The following is an 18,728-nucleotide window of genomic DNA, read 5'->3' on the forward strand; positions in this document are numbered from 1 at the left end:
TGTAAAGGACAAAGGGAAATATTAAAGCTACTAGTTTTTTAACTCTTAAATCAGCTGAGAAACAGTTGCAACACATGTGAGATCTCGTCATCTGCGTGAATGTGTTTGTATGACAGCGAGATAGATGAGGAGAGAAGTAAAGAGCGACAGAACTGGTTTGTGTTTGTTTGTGTCTCTCCACAGTGCGTGGGTCAAAGTGTTTATCTGCAGTGTTTCTGTTTCTGTGTGAATGTGACAGTTAGATACAGATGGTGTTTGTGGGTCATTCCATGTGTGTGTGTGTGTGTGTGTGTGTGTGTGTGTGTGTGTGTGTGTGTTTGACTCTGATTGCACCAGAGCAAAAAGAACTCTTTGAGTTCATTTGTAACAATCAGACTTTTCTTAAACAGCATTAATCACAAGTCTAACTTCTCACACGCACACATTCACTTGTAGGCCCAAAAAAGGCTCTCTAGACACCAACATGTGTCTGCCCATGTGTGTGTGTGTGTGTGTGTGTGTGTGTGTGTGTGTGTGTGTGTGTGTGTGTGTGTGTGTGTGTGTGTGTGTGTGTGTGTGTGTGTGTGTGTGTGACATTTGCCAGTTCCAACTGTGTAGTCGTCAGTAGCCATAATAATGATCAACAATGAATGTAATAGCTATTTCGACCCCCCACAAAGTCTTTCTTCCACATACACACATAAAGTAGAGCACTTCCGTTGACTTGCATCCACTAAACCCTACAGAAAGTTAATCTCAAAATGCAATATGAGTGTAATGTGTGTGATTTCTTGACAGACAAACACTGGCGTTGTATAGTCACTGAACAAAACAAAGTTCAGACACAAAACGCCAGCTGGCAATATAAAGCTATATAAAAACATGGAACAGCAGGCAATAGCAGACTAATAACTACCTCATCGGCTTTCAATGTTCCATATGTATGATTGCCGAATGTTTTGTCTTCTTTCGTACGGTGGCAAAGACGTTACTAGCAGAAGCACTGCTGCACATTATCATTTTGAATGTGCATTGACCTTTTGCGTTTATTGGGCTTCGGTCCAGCAAAAGCAGACAGCTCTTTTCTTCCTCTTTGGAAGCTTTGGTAGCGCCGGTCTCGCTTCACTGTGCTGATTATGATACAGCACCATCTCAAAAATTATGTTTTCCATGAAGACATTCTTCAAGAGTTTTATCAAAAATTGTATTTGAGTAAGTTAAGGCTAACGTTGACACAAGGTGATGAATTTGAAGTCGCACATATAAACTTATGAGGTGATTTCTAAAAATGAAAACACATTTTCTACTTAAGCTCCGCACAGCTGAAATCTAAAGTTTCTGTGGTATGAATAAAGTCGATTGAAGCAAAACCAGTTGATTGCAAATCATTCTTCTTGCCTGATTGTTAACCACTTGTTGGTGTTTTCTTTCAACCTTACTGCAAGATGAGAATGTCAGCATTAGATGATTCTGCAAAACCTTTTCTTATGAATATCCAATGCAGACTATTTTTGGCTGACATTACGGTTAATAGAAGAAACAAAATCATCTCATCTCTCCCGTAGGTTTTAAGGTGAACACTTGTGTAATATAGATGTAATTCCTGAGGCCAATGGACTGTTTGGAGATTTACCGGTGAGTTTTGTAGTTTCCCAGGACTCCCCCATGAGTGTACTGATGCATTAAAGAATACTGGGCCATGTGGGAGTCCTGTAAAATATGTTACTTGTTGCCGAAACACACATACAGACACAGAGAGATTTCAGCACTTTTATGACCCCACACTGAGCTGCAGCTTGGATTTATACTGACTCTAGGCCAGCATGTCACCTCATAGTAAATAACCTGGAAAGATTGTTTCCCAGAATCCAGGAGGAGACTGAAGGCGGACACCCTTACATGACATCACCGTAACTCTACAGCAGCAGTAAAGACTGTAGGTCACTTTAAGAGATCTATTTTGAAATCAGACCGCTACTACTTAAACGAGACTTTCTTACATTATTTAAAACATGACATTAAACCTATTAACCATGAAAAACACTAGTGAACATCAAAACACATTCAACTAAATTGTAACAAAAACTTTCATGGGATAATGGTACTGTTCATTATGGGGAAAAAAAAGTTAATAATTCATTTTTAGCTAAATATTATTATTGCATGTTTTTTAATGAATTCCTTTGCATTGCAAGTCTTTCTTTCTACTCACTAATCCACTGTGCTTCCCAAGAAACTATGAAGAAAGAGTTTGAATCAAGCAGTCTGGAGTTTCACTATAAAAAGTGCAACAGACATAAAACTGAAAGCTTTGTCGAGGAAAGAGTCTTTTTTATCATCTAACACACATGAATGTAATTATGGGGGGACATTACATTTGTTTAGTGGTTTGTCGTTTGTCAGTGATGGAGTGTAGTGTGTACATGACTCCATTGTGCTTTTACTACTGAAACCCACCCTGTCAACACGTACACAACACACACACATACATACACACACACACACACACACACACAAGCAGGACGGACGCCAGTTGCCAGGTTTTTTAAAACATCCTTTAGGGAAAATAAAGCATCTAAAATCAGAGCCAGATCATTAGTCCGGTCTGTAAGAAGGAAAAAGGAGGTCAACAATCAACAAAAGCTTCTATTCTACTATTTCCTTCACCAGCCTCCTCTCATCGCACATTTTTTATTATATTCTGAATTTTTCGTCTCCTTTTATGTCTTGTCCTCACCTGGCACACAGGGTTGTTTTGTCCCCTCCCCTCCTGCTCCCATTCTCCCATTCTCCCATTCCCCTCATGCCTCCCCATTTTTCTGCCCCTCTCCCTCACTTCTCTTCTCCATCCATCTCCTCCTCCTCCAGCTTTCCAGGGAGCCAAGTCTGTTTTTGATTAGCGTTCTCATGTAAACCTAAATTGTGATTAAACAAACAGTGTGAGTGCGTTTGGCCCGATATCAAGTTTGCCTCTCTTTTAAATATATGTACAGACACACACACACACATACGCACACACACACACACACACACACACACACACGCACACACACACACACACACACACACAACCAAAGCCAGAGACATGAATATAAGTAGACATGTACAAACAAATGCACGACGAATACAAACATATAAGCAAATATGCAGACACAAGCAGAGACAGAAATTACTAGACTATGTATACACATTCAGAATGAATAAGAATGTACACAAATGCTGTATATTCATATTCAATATAAACCATAATTGCCCACGTTAGGAAATTTGACCTCAATCACAATCAAGCCTATACAGTAAGCACACACAGACACCCAAATGGACACACACATTTGGATATACAGTATGTGCCTACACACATCCCTATTGCTGTATAGAGTATACAGCTCAAGGTGAAGGTTTTAACTGTGTGTACTAGCAGCTCCGTGGTTACCTCCACATCCAACTTACCTTTATTTGCGGGGTTAAATTACTACCACATGCAGCCTCTGTGCTATTTCAGTGTAAGCACATAAAAATTCTTTGCCACAAAAAAAGAGAAAAAAAAATAAAAATCTACAGGCCCCCAGCCTCCCACGAACATTTCATAGGATCTGGCCCTGCGGCGAGCTAGCTTGCTAGCTGCTAAAGTAGGCGGCTGAAAGGGAAAAGGTGTTGCTGTTGTGAACTTAAAGACCGCCTGCCTGGTGACCGCATGGCTGCTTAGAAACACTTCGACTTGTTTTATTCACACATCCACATAAGTAGAAACATATAGGCCGACACACACACACACACACACACACACACACACACACACACACACACACACACACACACACACACACACACACACACAACTAACTTTTGGCCTCTTAACTGCTTCCACAGAAAAGAGCCAAACGTAACTTATTGCACTCGTATTCATACACTTTGCAAAGTGTTTAAGAACAATTGTGCGAGACTGAAACACTTGAAAACACACAAATATGGACATACACACACACACACACACACACACACACACACACACACACACACACACACACACACACACACACACACACACACACACACACACACACACAACTAGACATGGCAGACAGTGTTCAAACCAAAAGAAACAAAATCATTTTAACAGCAGGTTGTTCAATTTATTGAAACATTTCATTCCCGCTGTTAAAAGAAGAATGTCAGTGAAGCAAGAAGTGTTTATGTGAGCGACAGTCAGAGACCTGAATGTCAACGAGCCGAATATCAGCATAAGTCAACTTCAATAAGAAGGCAAGAGGAAGGGTTAACCACAAACAAGAAGTACATAATGTGTAATACTTTCTTGTATTCTGATGGGCTGCTGTCACAGTGATCATTTCCCATGTCTGAAGTCTTTGTTCTTTGCCTGTATAGATGAAGTTATGTGTATAAATGGACAACAAATCAACCTTCAACAGGAGAAATCTTACTGCAGAAATCATGTTTCTTTAATCCCCATACCCTCATTATGGGAGCAGGGATTATTGTTAAGATATCGTTGTAGAAATCAGTATACTAAAACAACAGTAACATTTTATTTGGTGTAATAAAAGTGTATAAATGCAATAAGTATCACATTATCTTCTTTAATGTTGGAAAGTATTTTTAGGAGAGCATGAAGGAATGTTTGAATCTTTTGAATGAAACTTCTCCTGGCTTTTCCAGTTCTCTCAAATTATCATTTATTGTCTCTCTCTCTCTCTTTCTTTCTTCCTTGGTTTTTGGTAATCTCTGCAGCGTGTATTTATCTAAATATGTCTTGGGACAAAATCGCACTGACGTCTGGGCTGTGGAGAACACACACACACACACACACACACACACACACACACACACACGCATACACACACACAAGCCGCTAAGAGCAGACTTATTTTAGAGAGGCTCTGGTCAGGTTCCCTCTGTAAAAGTACCTTACCTTCCCTTGATTACCAGTGAATTTCAGTGTGGGTCCTTTGGTGCAGCTCCATCGTGGAGCCTATGGGCCACCTGGTGCAGCTCCATTCCAGATCAACTACTGCCTTTTAAACCTACTGGCATGTTTCCATTTGTTTTAGGAAGCAAATACGATTTCAAGATTGGATCTAAGTAAGATTAATAAAACTTAAATCACATGGTACTGATGTGCGTAAGCTCTGTAGTGCAGCTGCTTGTCAGGTCCTAATAGCCTTGTGGTGCAGCTGTATACCTTGGTTTGTACTTCTGAGTCATGTTTAATTATTAGGAAGTTCTGTCGTGGGTGTGTGGTTTGGTATTAAGCCTGCCATGCACGGGCACAAACACACACACACACGCACACACACGCACACACACGTCAACCCAAACACGCACACCAACAATTTTGCATCCAGCCTGTGGTGTCGAATCAGCAGGAGAGGTGGCGTGAGAGAGAGAGAGAGAGAGAGGGATGTACTTTGGGTTGGAAATAAGAAGTAAACACAGTGAGAGTGTGTGTGTGTGTGTGTGTGTGTGTGTGTGTGTGTGTGTGTGTGTGTGTGTGTGTGTGTGTGTGTGTGTGTGTGTGTGTGTGTGTGTGTGTGTGTGTGTTTGAGACTTATTTGTTTCTCGCCAGCACCCAGTGGCGTGAAAACCAAACAGAGGGCCCGGAGCCTAGTGACAAGAAAACAATCTTTCAATTGCTGACAGCAATACAAACAACGGAGCCGTGTGTTCGGTTTGTGTGCGACAGAAAGAGAGCTCATGCGGAGGGAAAAAAAAAAAGGGGGAAAAAGGGAAAGAAAGTAAACGAGTGAACCAGCCCATGATGAAAAAGAGGAAGACACACACGAATTCAGGCAGTTTACGTTCACCCCTCACCCCTCTGGACCGGTCCCACCAATCGGCACTGAGGCCTCGTCTGTCGCAGCCAATCACTGCACGCACAGAGAACACCCACTTCCTGTAACACTAACCGTAACATTCCAGCAGGTAAACTATGGCAGTCGCCTCTAAATGGACAATTAGCCAAGATTAAAGGCAACCTCCTCGTCTTTCTCCATTAACTTAATTAGGAGGAAAAGACATCTCAAATGACCCCCCCGGCTCCCCTCAGCCTCCCCTCCCTCCCTCATTCCTCTCTCTCTGTCCAGCTGCTTCTCCCCCCCGAAGACTCAACCAGCACAGTTGTATTTACAGTAACTTAGGAAGGGACACACGTTCCCGTCTGGGGGCTCCACTGAAGCTTCTGGAGGTTAAGTGCCTTGCTCAAGGGTAACCTAATGGTGCAGAAGAGCATGTCTCATTACCGTCCACTCGTCAGTGCAAGGGTTTAGACTGGCAACCTTCCAGGTCATGATGACTACTGGAAGCCTTTTCCCTTCTCTTTCTTACTCCTGTTTCATCCAGTTTCACTTCCACACTGCTTTCTCTTTTTTTTTTTTTTTTTTTTTTACTTGTCTTTAGTTACACTTTAACTTTATGTAATGCTGTTGTTCAGAGTGGTCCGTAGTGAGTGAGCATGTAGAGATTACCCATCATTCTCAAGGACATTTTGATGAAATCCTTCATGGGCATCCCTCTGGACAGGAACTCACTTCTCTTTCCATTATGCCTCCAAAAAAACCTTTTAGGCTGAAAGTTTGGCTGCTGGTGTTCCTGCTGTGATGCACATATATAAAAGGGTACAGTAAGGACATAACGCAGCAGTGGTAAAGGATGGGAAGAGGCTGGAAACTAAAAGAGACAGGAGTTTACAAGCTTTACTACACTAGAGTACGTTAGCAAACTAAAATCTGATTGGGTAGGTTTTTTTTAATGTGTACCTTAGCTTTTTTTTTTATTTGATTTGCAGTACATCATTTGCTAACTTACAATAAACATGAACTGGATATTAAAAATATTGGGTTCGTGCAGGATGTCCTGTTTCTCTCCAGTAACGATTCTTGTTGACCAATCAGTGGGCTGCAATGTTTTAACTCCACCTTCTATTATCGGCTCAGCTTGCTTGGAACCTCAGCCTGGCTGGTGACAAAAAAAAAGTAGCAGGTTTTATCCGGTTTTATTATGTTTTGCTTTTGGAAAACCCCAAAAAGAGCAAGTCTAGTTCAATAGAGCCACGCTGAACTATTTAGTGGAAATGCGGCACAAATAAAGCTGTGGTAGAAAAACCACCTGAGTATTGAATTGAGAAAGGATGTGTTTTCTATTGTTTATGAATTGAACTTTTCATTTGCAAAGAGGAAGATTGTATTACTTGGTCTTTTACAAGTTGCACAGCCTAAAGCACGGATTGTATGTCTTGTTCAAAATACTGTAACGTAAAATGCACAAGGGTTCTACGTCTTTATAGCCAGACAATGCTTTTATGTCAGTGTCCATAAATGTTGAAACATGGTCAAAAATCACCTCCTCAATTATGTAACACCCAGCATCTGAAGCCCTCCTAGTGGTGAAGGAAAGGGGGAGAATATCTCTCGAGTCTGACGTTACTCTCATTTTTCTTCTTCATCGCTCCCCCTCTCCTCTCATGCAAACCAATCAACTGTAACCTGAGCGTCTTTAATGGGGGAAAATGATGAAGAATGACCAGCGCTGGCTCACATGCACACACTGTGCAGATTGGGGCCCAGGCATAAAACACCCTCATACACATTCACAGACACGCACGCATAAAACATGCGCAAACACACACACACACACAAACTACCAGAGCAGAAAGTGGAGATAACAGGACGAGGCTCGGTCTGGGTCGGTGTTATTAGACAGGAGACTAACAGCCATCAAGTCACTTAGCAAAGTAAACCTCTCTGATACACTGTGATGTGCACTGGTGCACAAAAGCCCTCCAACCCAAAGGCTCGCCTTTTTTCCATCCGAGCTATCGTGATTGCTGCTTTCTTTTTCAAACCAGAAAGTAAATGTATTCTACTCAGAGCTTTGTCTCGTGTGTGTGTGTGTGTGTGTGTGTGTGTGTGTGTGTGTGTGTGTGTGTGTGTGTGTGTGTGTGTGTGTGTGTGTGTGTGTGTGTGTGTGTGTGTGTGTGTGTGTGTGTGTGTGTGTGTGTGTGTGTCTGGGTGTGTGTGTGTGCTGTGAGACCACAGTCTCTGCAAACTGTGGGGGAAAACGACCACAGACTGCACACACACTGAAACCCACAGACTCCAGTCCGCGATCCATCTATCTCACCATCCCTATCGTTGTTTTCTCCCCCCCCCCCCCCTCCCCGCTGAGCACCTAGTGGGGTCACCGGGACTCCAACTCCTCCATCCATCTACCCGCTCCCTTCATCCTCCACCAGCATGATTTAATGCATCCATCTCCCTCCTTCACATGACCTCCCCAATACCTATCACTCATCTGTCTTTGTCGGCCGCTCACCATCCGCTCACACTGCTCACTTAGAACATTTTCCCAAAAAGACACAAAGCCAACCTCTTGCTACGAATCACACGCTTCGTTCGTCTCTGCAGGATCCCAAGACTCCTGGAAGACTAAAAACTATTATCCAGCCCGATACCTCTTGCCTTTACCTCCCACCCACCTCCAGAGGGAAAACCTTCCAACCCCATGCCTATTTTCCCTTGATGCTGGTCCAGCTCCTTCCCTCTCCCCCCGGTCTCCAAACCTCAGACCACAGGGCTTTAATAGGAGGGTTAAGAGGTAATTCCTATCACACTGCCATCATTTAATATCTAACCGAGGCTGACGGAGAGGAAGGTTACGAACCCAAACCAGAAACCCACCAGCAAACCTCCCCGTCTCCTCCTTCTTACCCTCCCGCTGTTACTCTCTCTTTCAGTCTGCCTCCCTCTTACTTTTTGCTCTTACTCTGCTGTCATTCTACCTACATTATTTCTTCTTCTTCTTCCTCTCTCTCTCTCTCTCTCTCTCTCTCTCTTACATGCTCTCTCGACCACATAGTTGGCTATTTACACAACCGCCTCTTCCTACATTTTGCAGAAAAACACAGCGTGGATGGGATAAGAGCACCAGAAGAATGTACGAGAAAGATGAGAAAAGTGGAAAAGAAGAAAAAAATAAATAGCGAGCAGGAGGAAACTCCAGACACTGTAATTTAGATTGTGCTGATGGCAAAGTAGGGATATAAAGAACATGAGATTTATAATGTTAAGTTTGGAACACGCTCACCCTTTCCACTCTCTTACAGAGTTGTCTGAGAGCTCCTGGGATCCATATTCGACCGGCGATAAATAAGAGCTATCGAGACCAATTATGGGTTTTATAGAATAGTAATCCAGGCGGCGGAGGGAATAAGACTGTCACTCACGAAGAACAAGAGAAAAGGGGTTGGAAATAAGAAGTAAACACAGTGAGAGTGTGTGTGTGTGTGTGTGTGTGTGTGTGTGTGTGTGTGTGTGTGTGTGTGTGTGTGTGTGTGTGTGTGTGTGTGTGTGTGTGATGGAGTGCGTGAGATTGCATCCCTCACTGTGTGTGTCCCTGATGTTCACATGAGAGGGTTTCGACTGTGTGTGTGATCCTGGAAGCCACAGTTGACGTAAATGACGATTTGCTTTCAGCCATAACAGTCCACTTTGCTGTGTTCAGCAATACATCTCGCTCAGCACCACAATGTATCAAACACGGGATTAAATGGGGGTTTCACAGCGTGCCCCCTACTGAGAAGATTTCATCTTTCTGTGGCTTTTCTGCCAACACAAGAGATCAGATTGAGAAAGCGCTGCGGAACCATAAGCCACCAATATTATTTTGACTGTATTTGTTGTACTTGTTACTTAAGTGTGTTTTCTAAATAAAAGTCTCAATAGCAAAACAGATTTTTTGCAGATAGTTTTTTGGAGTTGATTGCAAGCCTGAAGAGCATGTTTTTAAACTTTTATTCTATTTGAACATATTGCCCCTGTCTAGTTAATACTAGTTAATAACATGTCCACTTTTCATGATATAAGAAAAGCAGAGCACATTTAGAAAATTCAATATGTTTTGAAGTTCAAGTTTTTTCTTTTTGCCGGAGACAGGAGAATTGCCGGAACCCACAGAACTTAAAATCATAAAATATGCAGATGCACAGTTTTTTACTGGACAGCAAAGATCAATTATTTCATGTAGATAAGACCTGTGTTGGTGTTGGAAGAAATGGTGGAGGTTTGCAGTGTAGTATGCTGCCTGCAGGCATTAAATATGGCTGTGAAAGGTTGTAAGTTGCTCATTTACAAAGGCAGCCAGAAGAGATTTCAATGGTGTCAATGGTTCACAGCAAAATATGTTAAAAAAATTCCCAAGAAGTTTCTCTGACATTCCTTCAGCACAAGCCAATGTCAAGTCCAAGTGATCATCAGTATGTTCCCATCATAATCTGCTTAGCTTTAACACTTGAACAGTGTATTTAGTCATGTACTTGCAGAACTATGACTCTTGGGAACATATTGTACATACCTACCAATGGTGTAGAGGTGGACATCAGCCCCGTGAGACGTTTCTAAGGACGTTTTGACATATTATGACACATTATGGAAGCTGACATTCTCTGTGAGCAAGTAGCCTACAGATGTTTTCAGACCTTCTTCTAGTTTTATACCAAAGGCAAAGCTTTTAAGTGGAGTTTTCCTTTGACTTTTTCAGGGTATCATTTTCAGTTTGATCTCTTAAAACAGCTAAAACTTCAAAATGCCAAAAACACAAAAAAGACCTTTGACAGAAGAATAGGCTTTTTCAAACAAAGGAAGGTTAAAGAAGCTTCCAAGGCGTTCAGCCTCATGGAAACGTTCTAAAAGAGAGTAAGAGAAGTGAGACGTTTAATGTCCCAGCACTGGTATTCCCTATCGTAACACCTCCCAACACACACACACAAACACAAACACACGTATATATGCTGATATTGTATAACAATATGGTGCATGCAAACCATAAGAAATACATAATAAATAAGCTCAAGAAGGCAATTTGAAAATGACTGCAGACATAAGCAGTCAAAAGCACACACACACACACACACACACACACACACACACACACACACACACACACACACACACACACACACACACACAGATTTACTTGAAGGCAGCCCAACATAAACAGCCATAAGGTTTAGTAAGGTGTGTGAACCTTCAACCTAAGCTGACAGAATGACTCTCTGAGGAAAAGACAAATAGAAAAAAACCTGAGTGGAAAGAAAGAGTGCAGACAGAGAGGGCACAGGGGAAGAAGAGGTGACAGGGTGGATGCACCGATGGGACTGAAACACACAAAGACAGAGTATCTGGGAATGTGAGATGAAAAAGAGAGAAGCAGAGGAAGTGGGAGGCTTCTCTGCAGCAGAATGACCTGCTCTTCCACTCTGGATGCTCTGGGAAAACTCCATATTCCTGAATAAAAATTCCTCACAGGTCCAACCAAAACATTCGCTCCAGGCACACTTTCACCTCTTAAAAGCATGCGCGCACACACACACACACACGCATGCACACACTCCTCTCCACCTCTCCACAGGAGCACAGAGCGGCACTGTGACACCTGGCGTGGGACTTGAACCCTCAACCCGGATAAAAGTTCTGACATTGCACCGTGGTCGTTGTTTTCAAATGGATCATGTAACACATCAAAAGGAGACAGCAAAGAGCTGAGAGAGCGAGAGTGAGTGATGGAGGAGAGAGAGAGAGAAAAAGATGGGAGATTTTAGGAAAGTGGGATGGAGGGATTGAAAAAACAAGAAAGGTGTACTCACAGTCGTCCTAGTTTGGGGTTGGACTGGAAGAGAAGCTCTGGGAGGAACTGGAGCTTGTTTCTGTTCAGGCGACTGTGGAGAGAAGAAGAGGGAGAAAAAGAAAGGAAATAGTTCAATGAAATGGTTTCACTTTGTAAAGCTCTAAGAGAAACCTAAGCATGAACAGAAAACGGCAAAAACACACAAACATAAATCACTCTGATTCCTGCTTTTGTGTTGACTGAACTGTCACCAACCAGGCGACTGGATCACCTTGAAGATCAGCGGGTTCACGGTTCAAAGGTCAAACTCATGGGAAAGTCTGTCTGGTTTCCAGTGATCATGACCTGAAAGTTATCGTGCTGTGTTTTGTGTTTTGTGTGTGTGTGTGTGTGTGTCAGTTGCAGGTTATCCTGCTGTAAGCTCTCTGTGCAGATAACTGGCGTCCTCCAGTTATCTGCACTTTGTCAAAAGACGTGAAGTTAACTTTTTTCTTGCAAACATTTTTATATTGTTTTCATCTTTATGGAAAGATGAAAACCATATGATCAACTAGGGGTCACAAGAGAGCCACATGCACAAGCCAAATAGCAAAAATAAGCCTAATCATATCGGCCCAATATGTCTTAATGCGACAAAGATGCACGAAATGAGGAGCTTTGCTGAAGAATTCCTATTTGATTCAAATTTCTCACCAATAAAACCGATGGCTTATCCATCCTGCATTTCTCCTCTAACACTGGTCCAGACGAACATGTCAATCCAAGCTTTCCAAAAAGTAATGTCAGATGTTTGCAGCCAACATAAACAGTCCCATATATGGTAGAAGATACCTGCACATTTACAAAAAGCAACTATAAGAATCTCTTCAGCTGCGAAAGGTGTTTATTTATTACATTAGCGAAGGATGAAAGAAAAAAGTGTCAAAAAATGAACGTAATGAATCGGTCAGAGGACCATCTGCAGCACTAAAGACTATGTCATTCTTAAATAGGCTTTTAGACAAATCGGCCAATCAGGAGAGCAAAACAAACCTGTGCATAAACTCATCCACTAGTTGTGATCACTCAACCTACATTGATACCAGGATGAGAGACCATCTTTATGTATGCACACACCCATTAGTATTTATCTCTATATGAGCACAACACAAGCTAAAAGCATCAGTAGGATGGACTGGCTTTCATTAATTACCAGATGGATAAACAGACATTTATTAGAACAAAACAAATTAAAGACAACTTTTAATTAAGACCCTCTGGATGCAGTGTTGAATAGTTGTTGTTCAACATCACCACCTCTCTGTGGTTTTGTATTCTCGGTAAGATTTGAAAGGTTCCAAGGAACTTTCTTGGTGCATATTCTTTCCTTTGATATGGGACTGATTCTCAACAAATATTCAATGAAAACAGCCCAAGGTCTTCGTCTAAAATACCATTCTTTTGCTCAAGTATGTTGGACTGAGCATGAAATGAACACATGGCAATTATTTAAAAAAGGAATGAGAGTGACAGACTGGTGTTGACCAACAAGGTGGACATGTGTGTGAGGGTGAAAGATGTGTCTGCATGTGTGTGTGTGTGTGTGTGTGTGTGTGTGTGTGTGTGTGTGTGTGTGTGTGTGTGTGTGTGTGTGTGTGTGTGTGTGTGTGTGTGTGTGTGTGTGTGTGTGTGTGTGTGTGTGTGTGTGTGGAGGAGGGTGGGGTTGGCTGCAGCAGAGATAGATGAGGACAGCGTGAGTGGAGGGAGTGAAAGTGTTATCAAGCTACCAAAGCATTTGGCTGATAGACGAGGCGTAGAGGGGGAAAAAGAGAAGAAAAAAGAGGGTGTGGGGGTCACGGGGGTCACGAAGCAGAATCTGTTCTGGAGAAGACACAGACACCAACCTTTTAACCCTTGTGATAATGATAATCAGACCCCGACTTTCACTTCTGTGTGCACAAATGGAAAGAGAGCAGCAGCCAGAAAAGAGCTCCCCTCCATTTAAAATAATTGACCCTTGCTCTTAGATAATCCATGCTGGTACAAAAGTATAAGCGCCTGATCGGCTACTGTTACAGCTATGAGTCATTTTAAGATGTTCGCTCATAAAACAGTTATGGTTTTTAAGGGCAAAGAAACCCTTTGTGTGTTTTCAAATACTAATGACGAGTTTCTTCTGCTCGGAACCTTTGAAACATCACCAGGCCACAAGTCCATGGGCACTATATTTTGAAGAATTTGGAAAATTATCCCTATTAGTCAGAATCACAGTAAAGTCCAGCAAAAAATGGTTTGGAGACCGTAGGGAACTAATCTCTCTGGGCCAGTTTACCTAAAAATCCAGAAATGTGATATATCTGTAAGGAATACAAAATAAAAACTCACATGCCTTGAAAAATCCCCTTCTTTCCGCTAAACATCCATCAATTACAGATTATAGGACTAAAGATCTGCTACGTTTAGGCCTTTAATGCCAGCTCTGAGTATGTGTTTGATTCTTTTTAACGACCACATGAGGTGAAATGACCAAACCCATGACTTTATAATTCATGTGTTGGATGTACCCACACAAGGACATGACTACCTAAGCTCCATGTTTTTCACATTGTGACGCCATAAATCACACGGACTCAGCGCCGCGACCTCTCACCCCTAAACTTTCACCCCGACAGCCATAACATCAGAGACCCTGTCAGCTAGGCATTTTAAAAAGGCCATTCATTATCACTGAGGAGGGGAAAATAAAATTCACGACCCTGATCATCATTACCGTCGATACAGCAGAGTTTTTCTCTTTAATATGTTCAACCAAAACAGAGAAAATTTACTTTCATTTCTTTTCTTCCATTGACTTTCTGTAAAGTCATCCGTATACTATACTTACATTCACATGCATCTTTAGATATGAATACATTAAAGTTGCACACTGCCTTCGATGCCATCTCTTGTGTGAGTTTTGACACCCAGCTATGTCGCCTCCTAACCTCTCCACCCACTCACCGCTGACCTCTGACCTCTTACCGAAACACCGCATTAAAGAGCCTTTTAACATTAAAGCAGCTCGTCACCTCGCGCTCTCACTATCCGTTGTGTGATCTCCATTAAGAGACAAGATACACATGTCGCTGCCACTCAACATTTGCTGTCGCCTGAACGGACTTAAGTGCTTTCGTCACTTTCGAGACAACAACTTCCTCCTATCGTTGCTCTTTTCAAATCTGAACTCTCCTCTTCATGGCAGACAAAATCTTTAAATCTATCTGGCCCCCCTGCAGTTTTTTAGCGTCACTTTAAGTTACTATTATCGTGAGACTGTGCAAGCACAATCTGGAAAGACAGTGCTACAGGACTACCTCCTGTGCTTAAATAGCTAAGAAACTGATATTATCATATCAATGAGTAAATTCTCAGCTCCTGTCAAGCTCAGTGATTCTAACTCAACGCTGTAAAGACGGCCAGTTCCTAAGTTTAGAAATTCTATCCTCATCAGATATGGCAGCTTTATGTTTCTTACATCACTTTTAATCATCTTTAAAATTGAATTTTAGGAGTTAACGTCTGACAATACGCAGTGTGTTGCTCTGTATTTTCATTTTAAGCCCTGAAACCATGAACACTGTGCTGTAGTCCTCCTGGAGAGCTGTCTGTCCGTCATCCCTCCAACACAGAGTCATAAACATGCAGGTGTGTGTGTGGGAAGTGTTGTGTTGTGCACTGACACATTGATTCTGTTGACTAGAGCCTTGGTGTGAGCTACAGACACACACACACACACACACACACACACACACACACACACTGAACAAGGCAATATCTATGAGAGATTCCGAGGTTGTGTGTGAAGTGGATGGACTTGGGTATCATCCAGAAACTCTCTTTGTGTGACTTTGAGTGTATGTGTGTGTGTGTGTGTGTGTGTGTGTGTGTGTGTGTGTGTGTGTGTGTGTGTGTGTGTGTGTGTGTGTGTGTGTGTGTGTGTGTGTGTGTGTGTGTGTGTGTGTGTGTGCGCGTGCGCTTTACAGAATGGACAGCAAGTCATAAGGTGTGTGTGTATGTTTGGGGAAATGGAAAATCTGCAGGAGCAAGTCAAATATTTGCACACGTGTGAAGTCGTGTTTGCTGGTGTTCATGTCTGCATATTTTGTGATGTTTATTTTTGTCCTTTATTTTAGCCTGGTGTTTTTTTACTTTCCTAAACTATCTTTAGTTTGCATCAGCTGTTTAACCTTTTTTTTCTCTCTTTTACGCAGAACAGGTAGTAATATAAGGTGGTGTACTTACAGTCTCTCCAGCAGTCGGAGGTCTTGGAAGGCTCCTCTCTCGACAACACTGATTTGATTGTCCTCCAGATGACTACAGTGATGAACACAGAGAAAAGAACAGCAGTTGTAGTTACTTTCATAATTTCATAATTCATACGATGTGACGGCCTTCGGGGAATAATAGTCAAGATAAGGGATCTTATCTTGACTATTATTCCGACCGTCGGCCGTCGGTCAAAGGAGGCAATAGAGAAAGTCAGTAACCTTACATAGTGGAAGTAAGTATTTCTTCAAAGAAGTCCTAATTCAAATATCAAACTGTGGTAGAACTATGCAGTTGGGAACACCTATCCTCAGCCAACTTTCCAGGCTGACCTGGAGGTTCGAACCAGAGCGATAAACACAAGATAAATCTCATTTTCTGGACAGTCCAAACATCAGCTGCTTGCCAGACAGAAATAAAGAGATTTCAAACATTGAAGGAGACATTTGCACTTTTAAGAAAGTGGTTGTATAAACAAGGAATCAGAGCACTGAATAAATGAATCTGGCACCAAGCAAACGTTTGAAAAGTTTAAGACACGGAGCATTTCACAAATGTCCCAATCTAGTGAGCCAAAGCAAACAATTAACGACCCATCCCTCTTCCACCCCTCACTGGATATCTGCTCCGTCTATCGTCTGGCTTTCCAGTGCTGCTCCCAGTGCAGTGCATATTCCTCTTGTTTCTCTTCCATGAGTGTGCTGTCATGTTTTGGGGGCGATCTAAGGTTTTCCAGATGGGAAGAGTGAAGGAGAGAGAACATCTTCGCAGATATGAGTGTTTATATTTTCTGTCTGAGGATGTTAGGAGTGACATCTCCTGAGAAAGAGAGAGAGGAGGGGACAGGGGAGATCGGAGGGAAGAAGAGGCTGCTGTGAGAGGGAGATGAAGAGAGGATGGAGGAAGCAAAGGGAAAGGAGAGAAAGGAGGAGGGAGAGAGAATGAAAGAGATGGATTGAGTGAGAGGGATATTAAAGAAAGACAAAGAAACCAAGGAGGACTGAAGAATCTGAATCAAAAGAGACGATATGTGGGCTGCCATGTGGACTTGAATTGTTTTGGCATGACCTTCCCTTTAAATAAAGAAAATGTTTAGACAGATATGCAGCTATATTACAGCCATTAATCTGCGGTCTGTCATAGCGGCTCTATTCACAAACACACTGTACACACACACACACACACACACACACACACACACACACACACACACACACACACACACACACACACACACACACAATTTGTTGGACAGAAGCATGCACTTGGCTGAAAGATAACAGACTTACTCAAACATGCATTCGTGGAAATGCACATAAAGAAAATAACTTTAGCACACGTGTTGATCATGCATGCGTGCATAAGTGTGAGAAAACAATCTGGGTTGAAATGATTTACAGCATCAATCATCCAACACAACCATACTGCATGCTCTCCGCATTTTTCTCTTCAGTTGGTTTAGAAATTAGTTAAAACCAATCGTATCTTTTTTCAAAAATCACCAAATGTTAAGTGGAAATTGGTGCTTAAAGGAGTTTATCCAGAGAAACATACGCTACAGAAAAGTAACGAGAGTTGCAGAATTAAGTGTAAACTCTTAGTAAGCAAAGGCAACCAAACATTGCCAGGCAAAAATACATATTTTACAAAAGATGAATATACGGCTATATAAGGGGGCGGCTGTGGCGTAGTGGAGAGCAAGGTAGTTCTCCAATCAGAGGGTCGGTGGTTCGATACCCGGCTTCGGCAGTCGATGTGTCCTTGGGCAAGACACTTAACCCCAAGTTGCTCCTGAAGGCTTGCCATCGGTGTGGACTGGATGTTGCATGAATGTTAGTTAGAGTCTGATGGTGGCACCTTGCATGGTAGCCTGTCATCAGTGTGTGAATGGGTGAATGATATGTAATATACTACTGACTGTAAGTCGCTTTGGATAAAAGCGTCTGCTAAATGACTGTAATGTAATGTAATATACACAGCGCATGTCTGATATGTGTGTAAACATGTAAAGCGTACACACAGATAAAGACTTCAGCACTGGTAGCACGCACACACCCAAAGACTCATCCTGACTGCAGCCCATCAGTCGTGATTTACAGTCCAGACAGCCTTAAGCCAACATGTTTATTTCTAGTTTTGCTACATTTTCTCTATCCTGATAGAAAGGCCTATTCCGTAAACTTCGAGGTAAACTAAATCAAGACATAACTTTGAGTAACTATGAGAGTTTATTTGTCCAAATGAGGGATCAACCGCATGCTGATTTATTCAATGGGGTTTATAAAGGCAGTGGATCTGGAGCCAAACACATGGTGCGGGGAGTCGATGCTGGCGTATTGTTCAGATGAGGTATTGTTTTTATGTTGGTCCGTCTGTAGCATTAGTCATCGAGATTGGGGAAAGATGGAGAAAGGAGAGAAAACATGTATTGATTTCATGTGTGTGGGGCCTGGTGTGTCTAATAGCACTTCCATTCACCCATATTAGAAAGTCTTAGCAACCATTATAAAGAGCCCAATGATGTCACGCTTCCTTATGGCACACTCAAGAGCACTTGGCGTCTGAAGGAAATAAGGAAATACTTGAGGGGATATTAACTTCACTTGTTGTTTACACACAACGGGTGAAACCACATTAACTTCTCCCGCAGCCAAATGTTCAATATCAAGCTCTAAGTTTTTCACCTACGTCCAAATTTGTTTGGAATTACTCAATTTCGCCACAGTCTGGAAGAAATCTTGCGAGGCATTGCTGCCAAAGATATTACGCTAAGTGTTGCGCAGGCAGCACGGATGCCGAGACAAGCTGTGTCTGTGATTACAGCGAGA

At 42.2% G+C, this 18,728-nt stretch overlaps 1 protein-coding gene across 1 annotated transcript in view; it reads right to left on the reverse strand.

The window, feature by feature from the left end:
- Positions 1-18,728, reverse strand: part of slit3 (slit homolog 3 (Drosophila)) — a 238,724-nt gene that overhangs the window by 200,954 nt on the left and 19,042 nt on the right. The window contains exons 3-4 of the mRNA XM_054597169.1: positions 15,877-15,948; positions 11,636-11,707 (exon numbers count right to left, since the gene is read on the reverse strand). Coding sequence (XP_054453144.1) covers positions 11,636-11,707; positions 15,877-15,948 — 144 coding nt within the window. The remainder of the gene's footprint in view (positions 1-11,635; positions 11,708-15,876; positions 15,949-18,728) is intronic.

The sequence above is a fragment of the Anoplopoma fimbria genome, chromosome 4 (assembly GCF_027596085.1).
Source record: "Anoplopoma fimbria isolate UVic2021 breed Golden Eagle Sablefish chromosome 4, Afim_UVic_2022, whole genome shotgun sequence".
Classification (NCBI taxonomy): Eukaryota; Metazoa; Chordata; class Actinopteri; order Perciformes; family Anoplopomatidae; genus Anoplopoma; species Anoplopoma fimbria.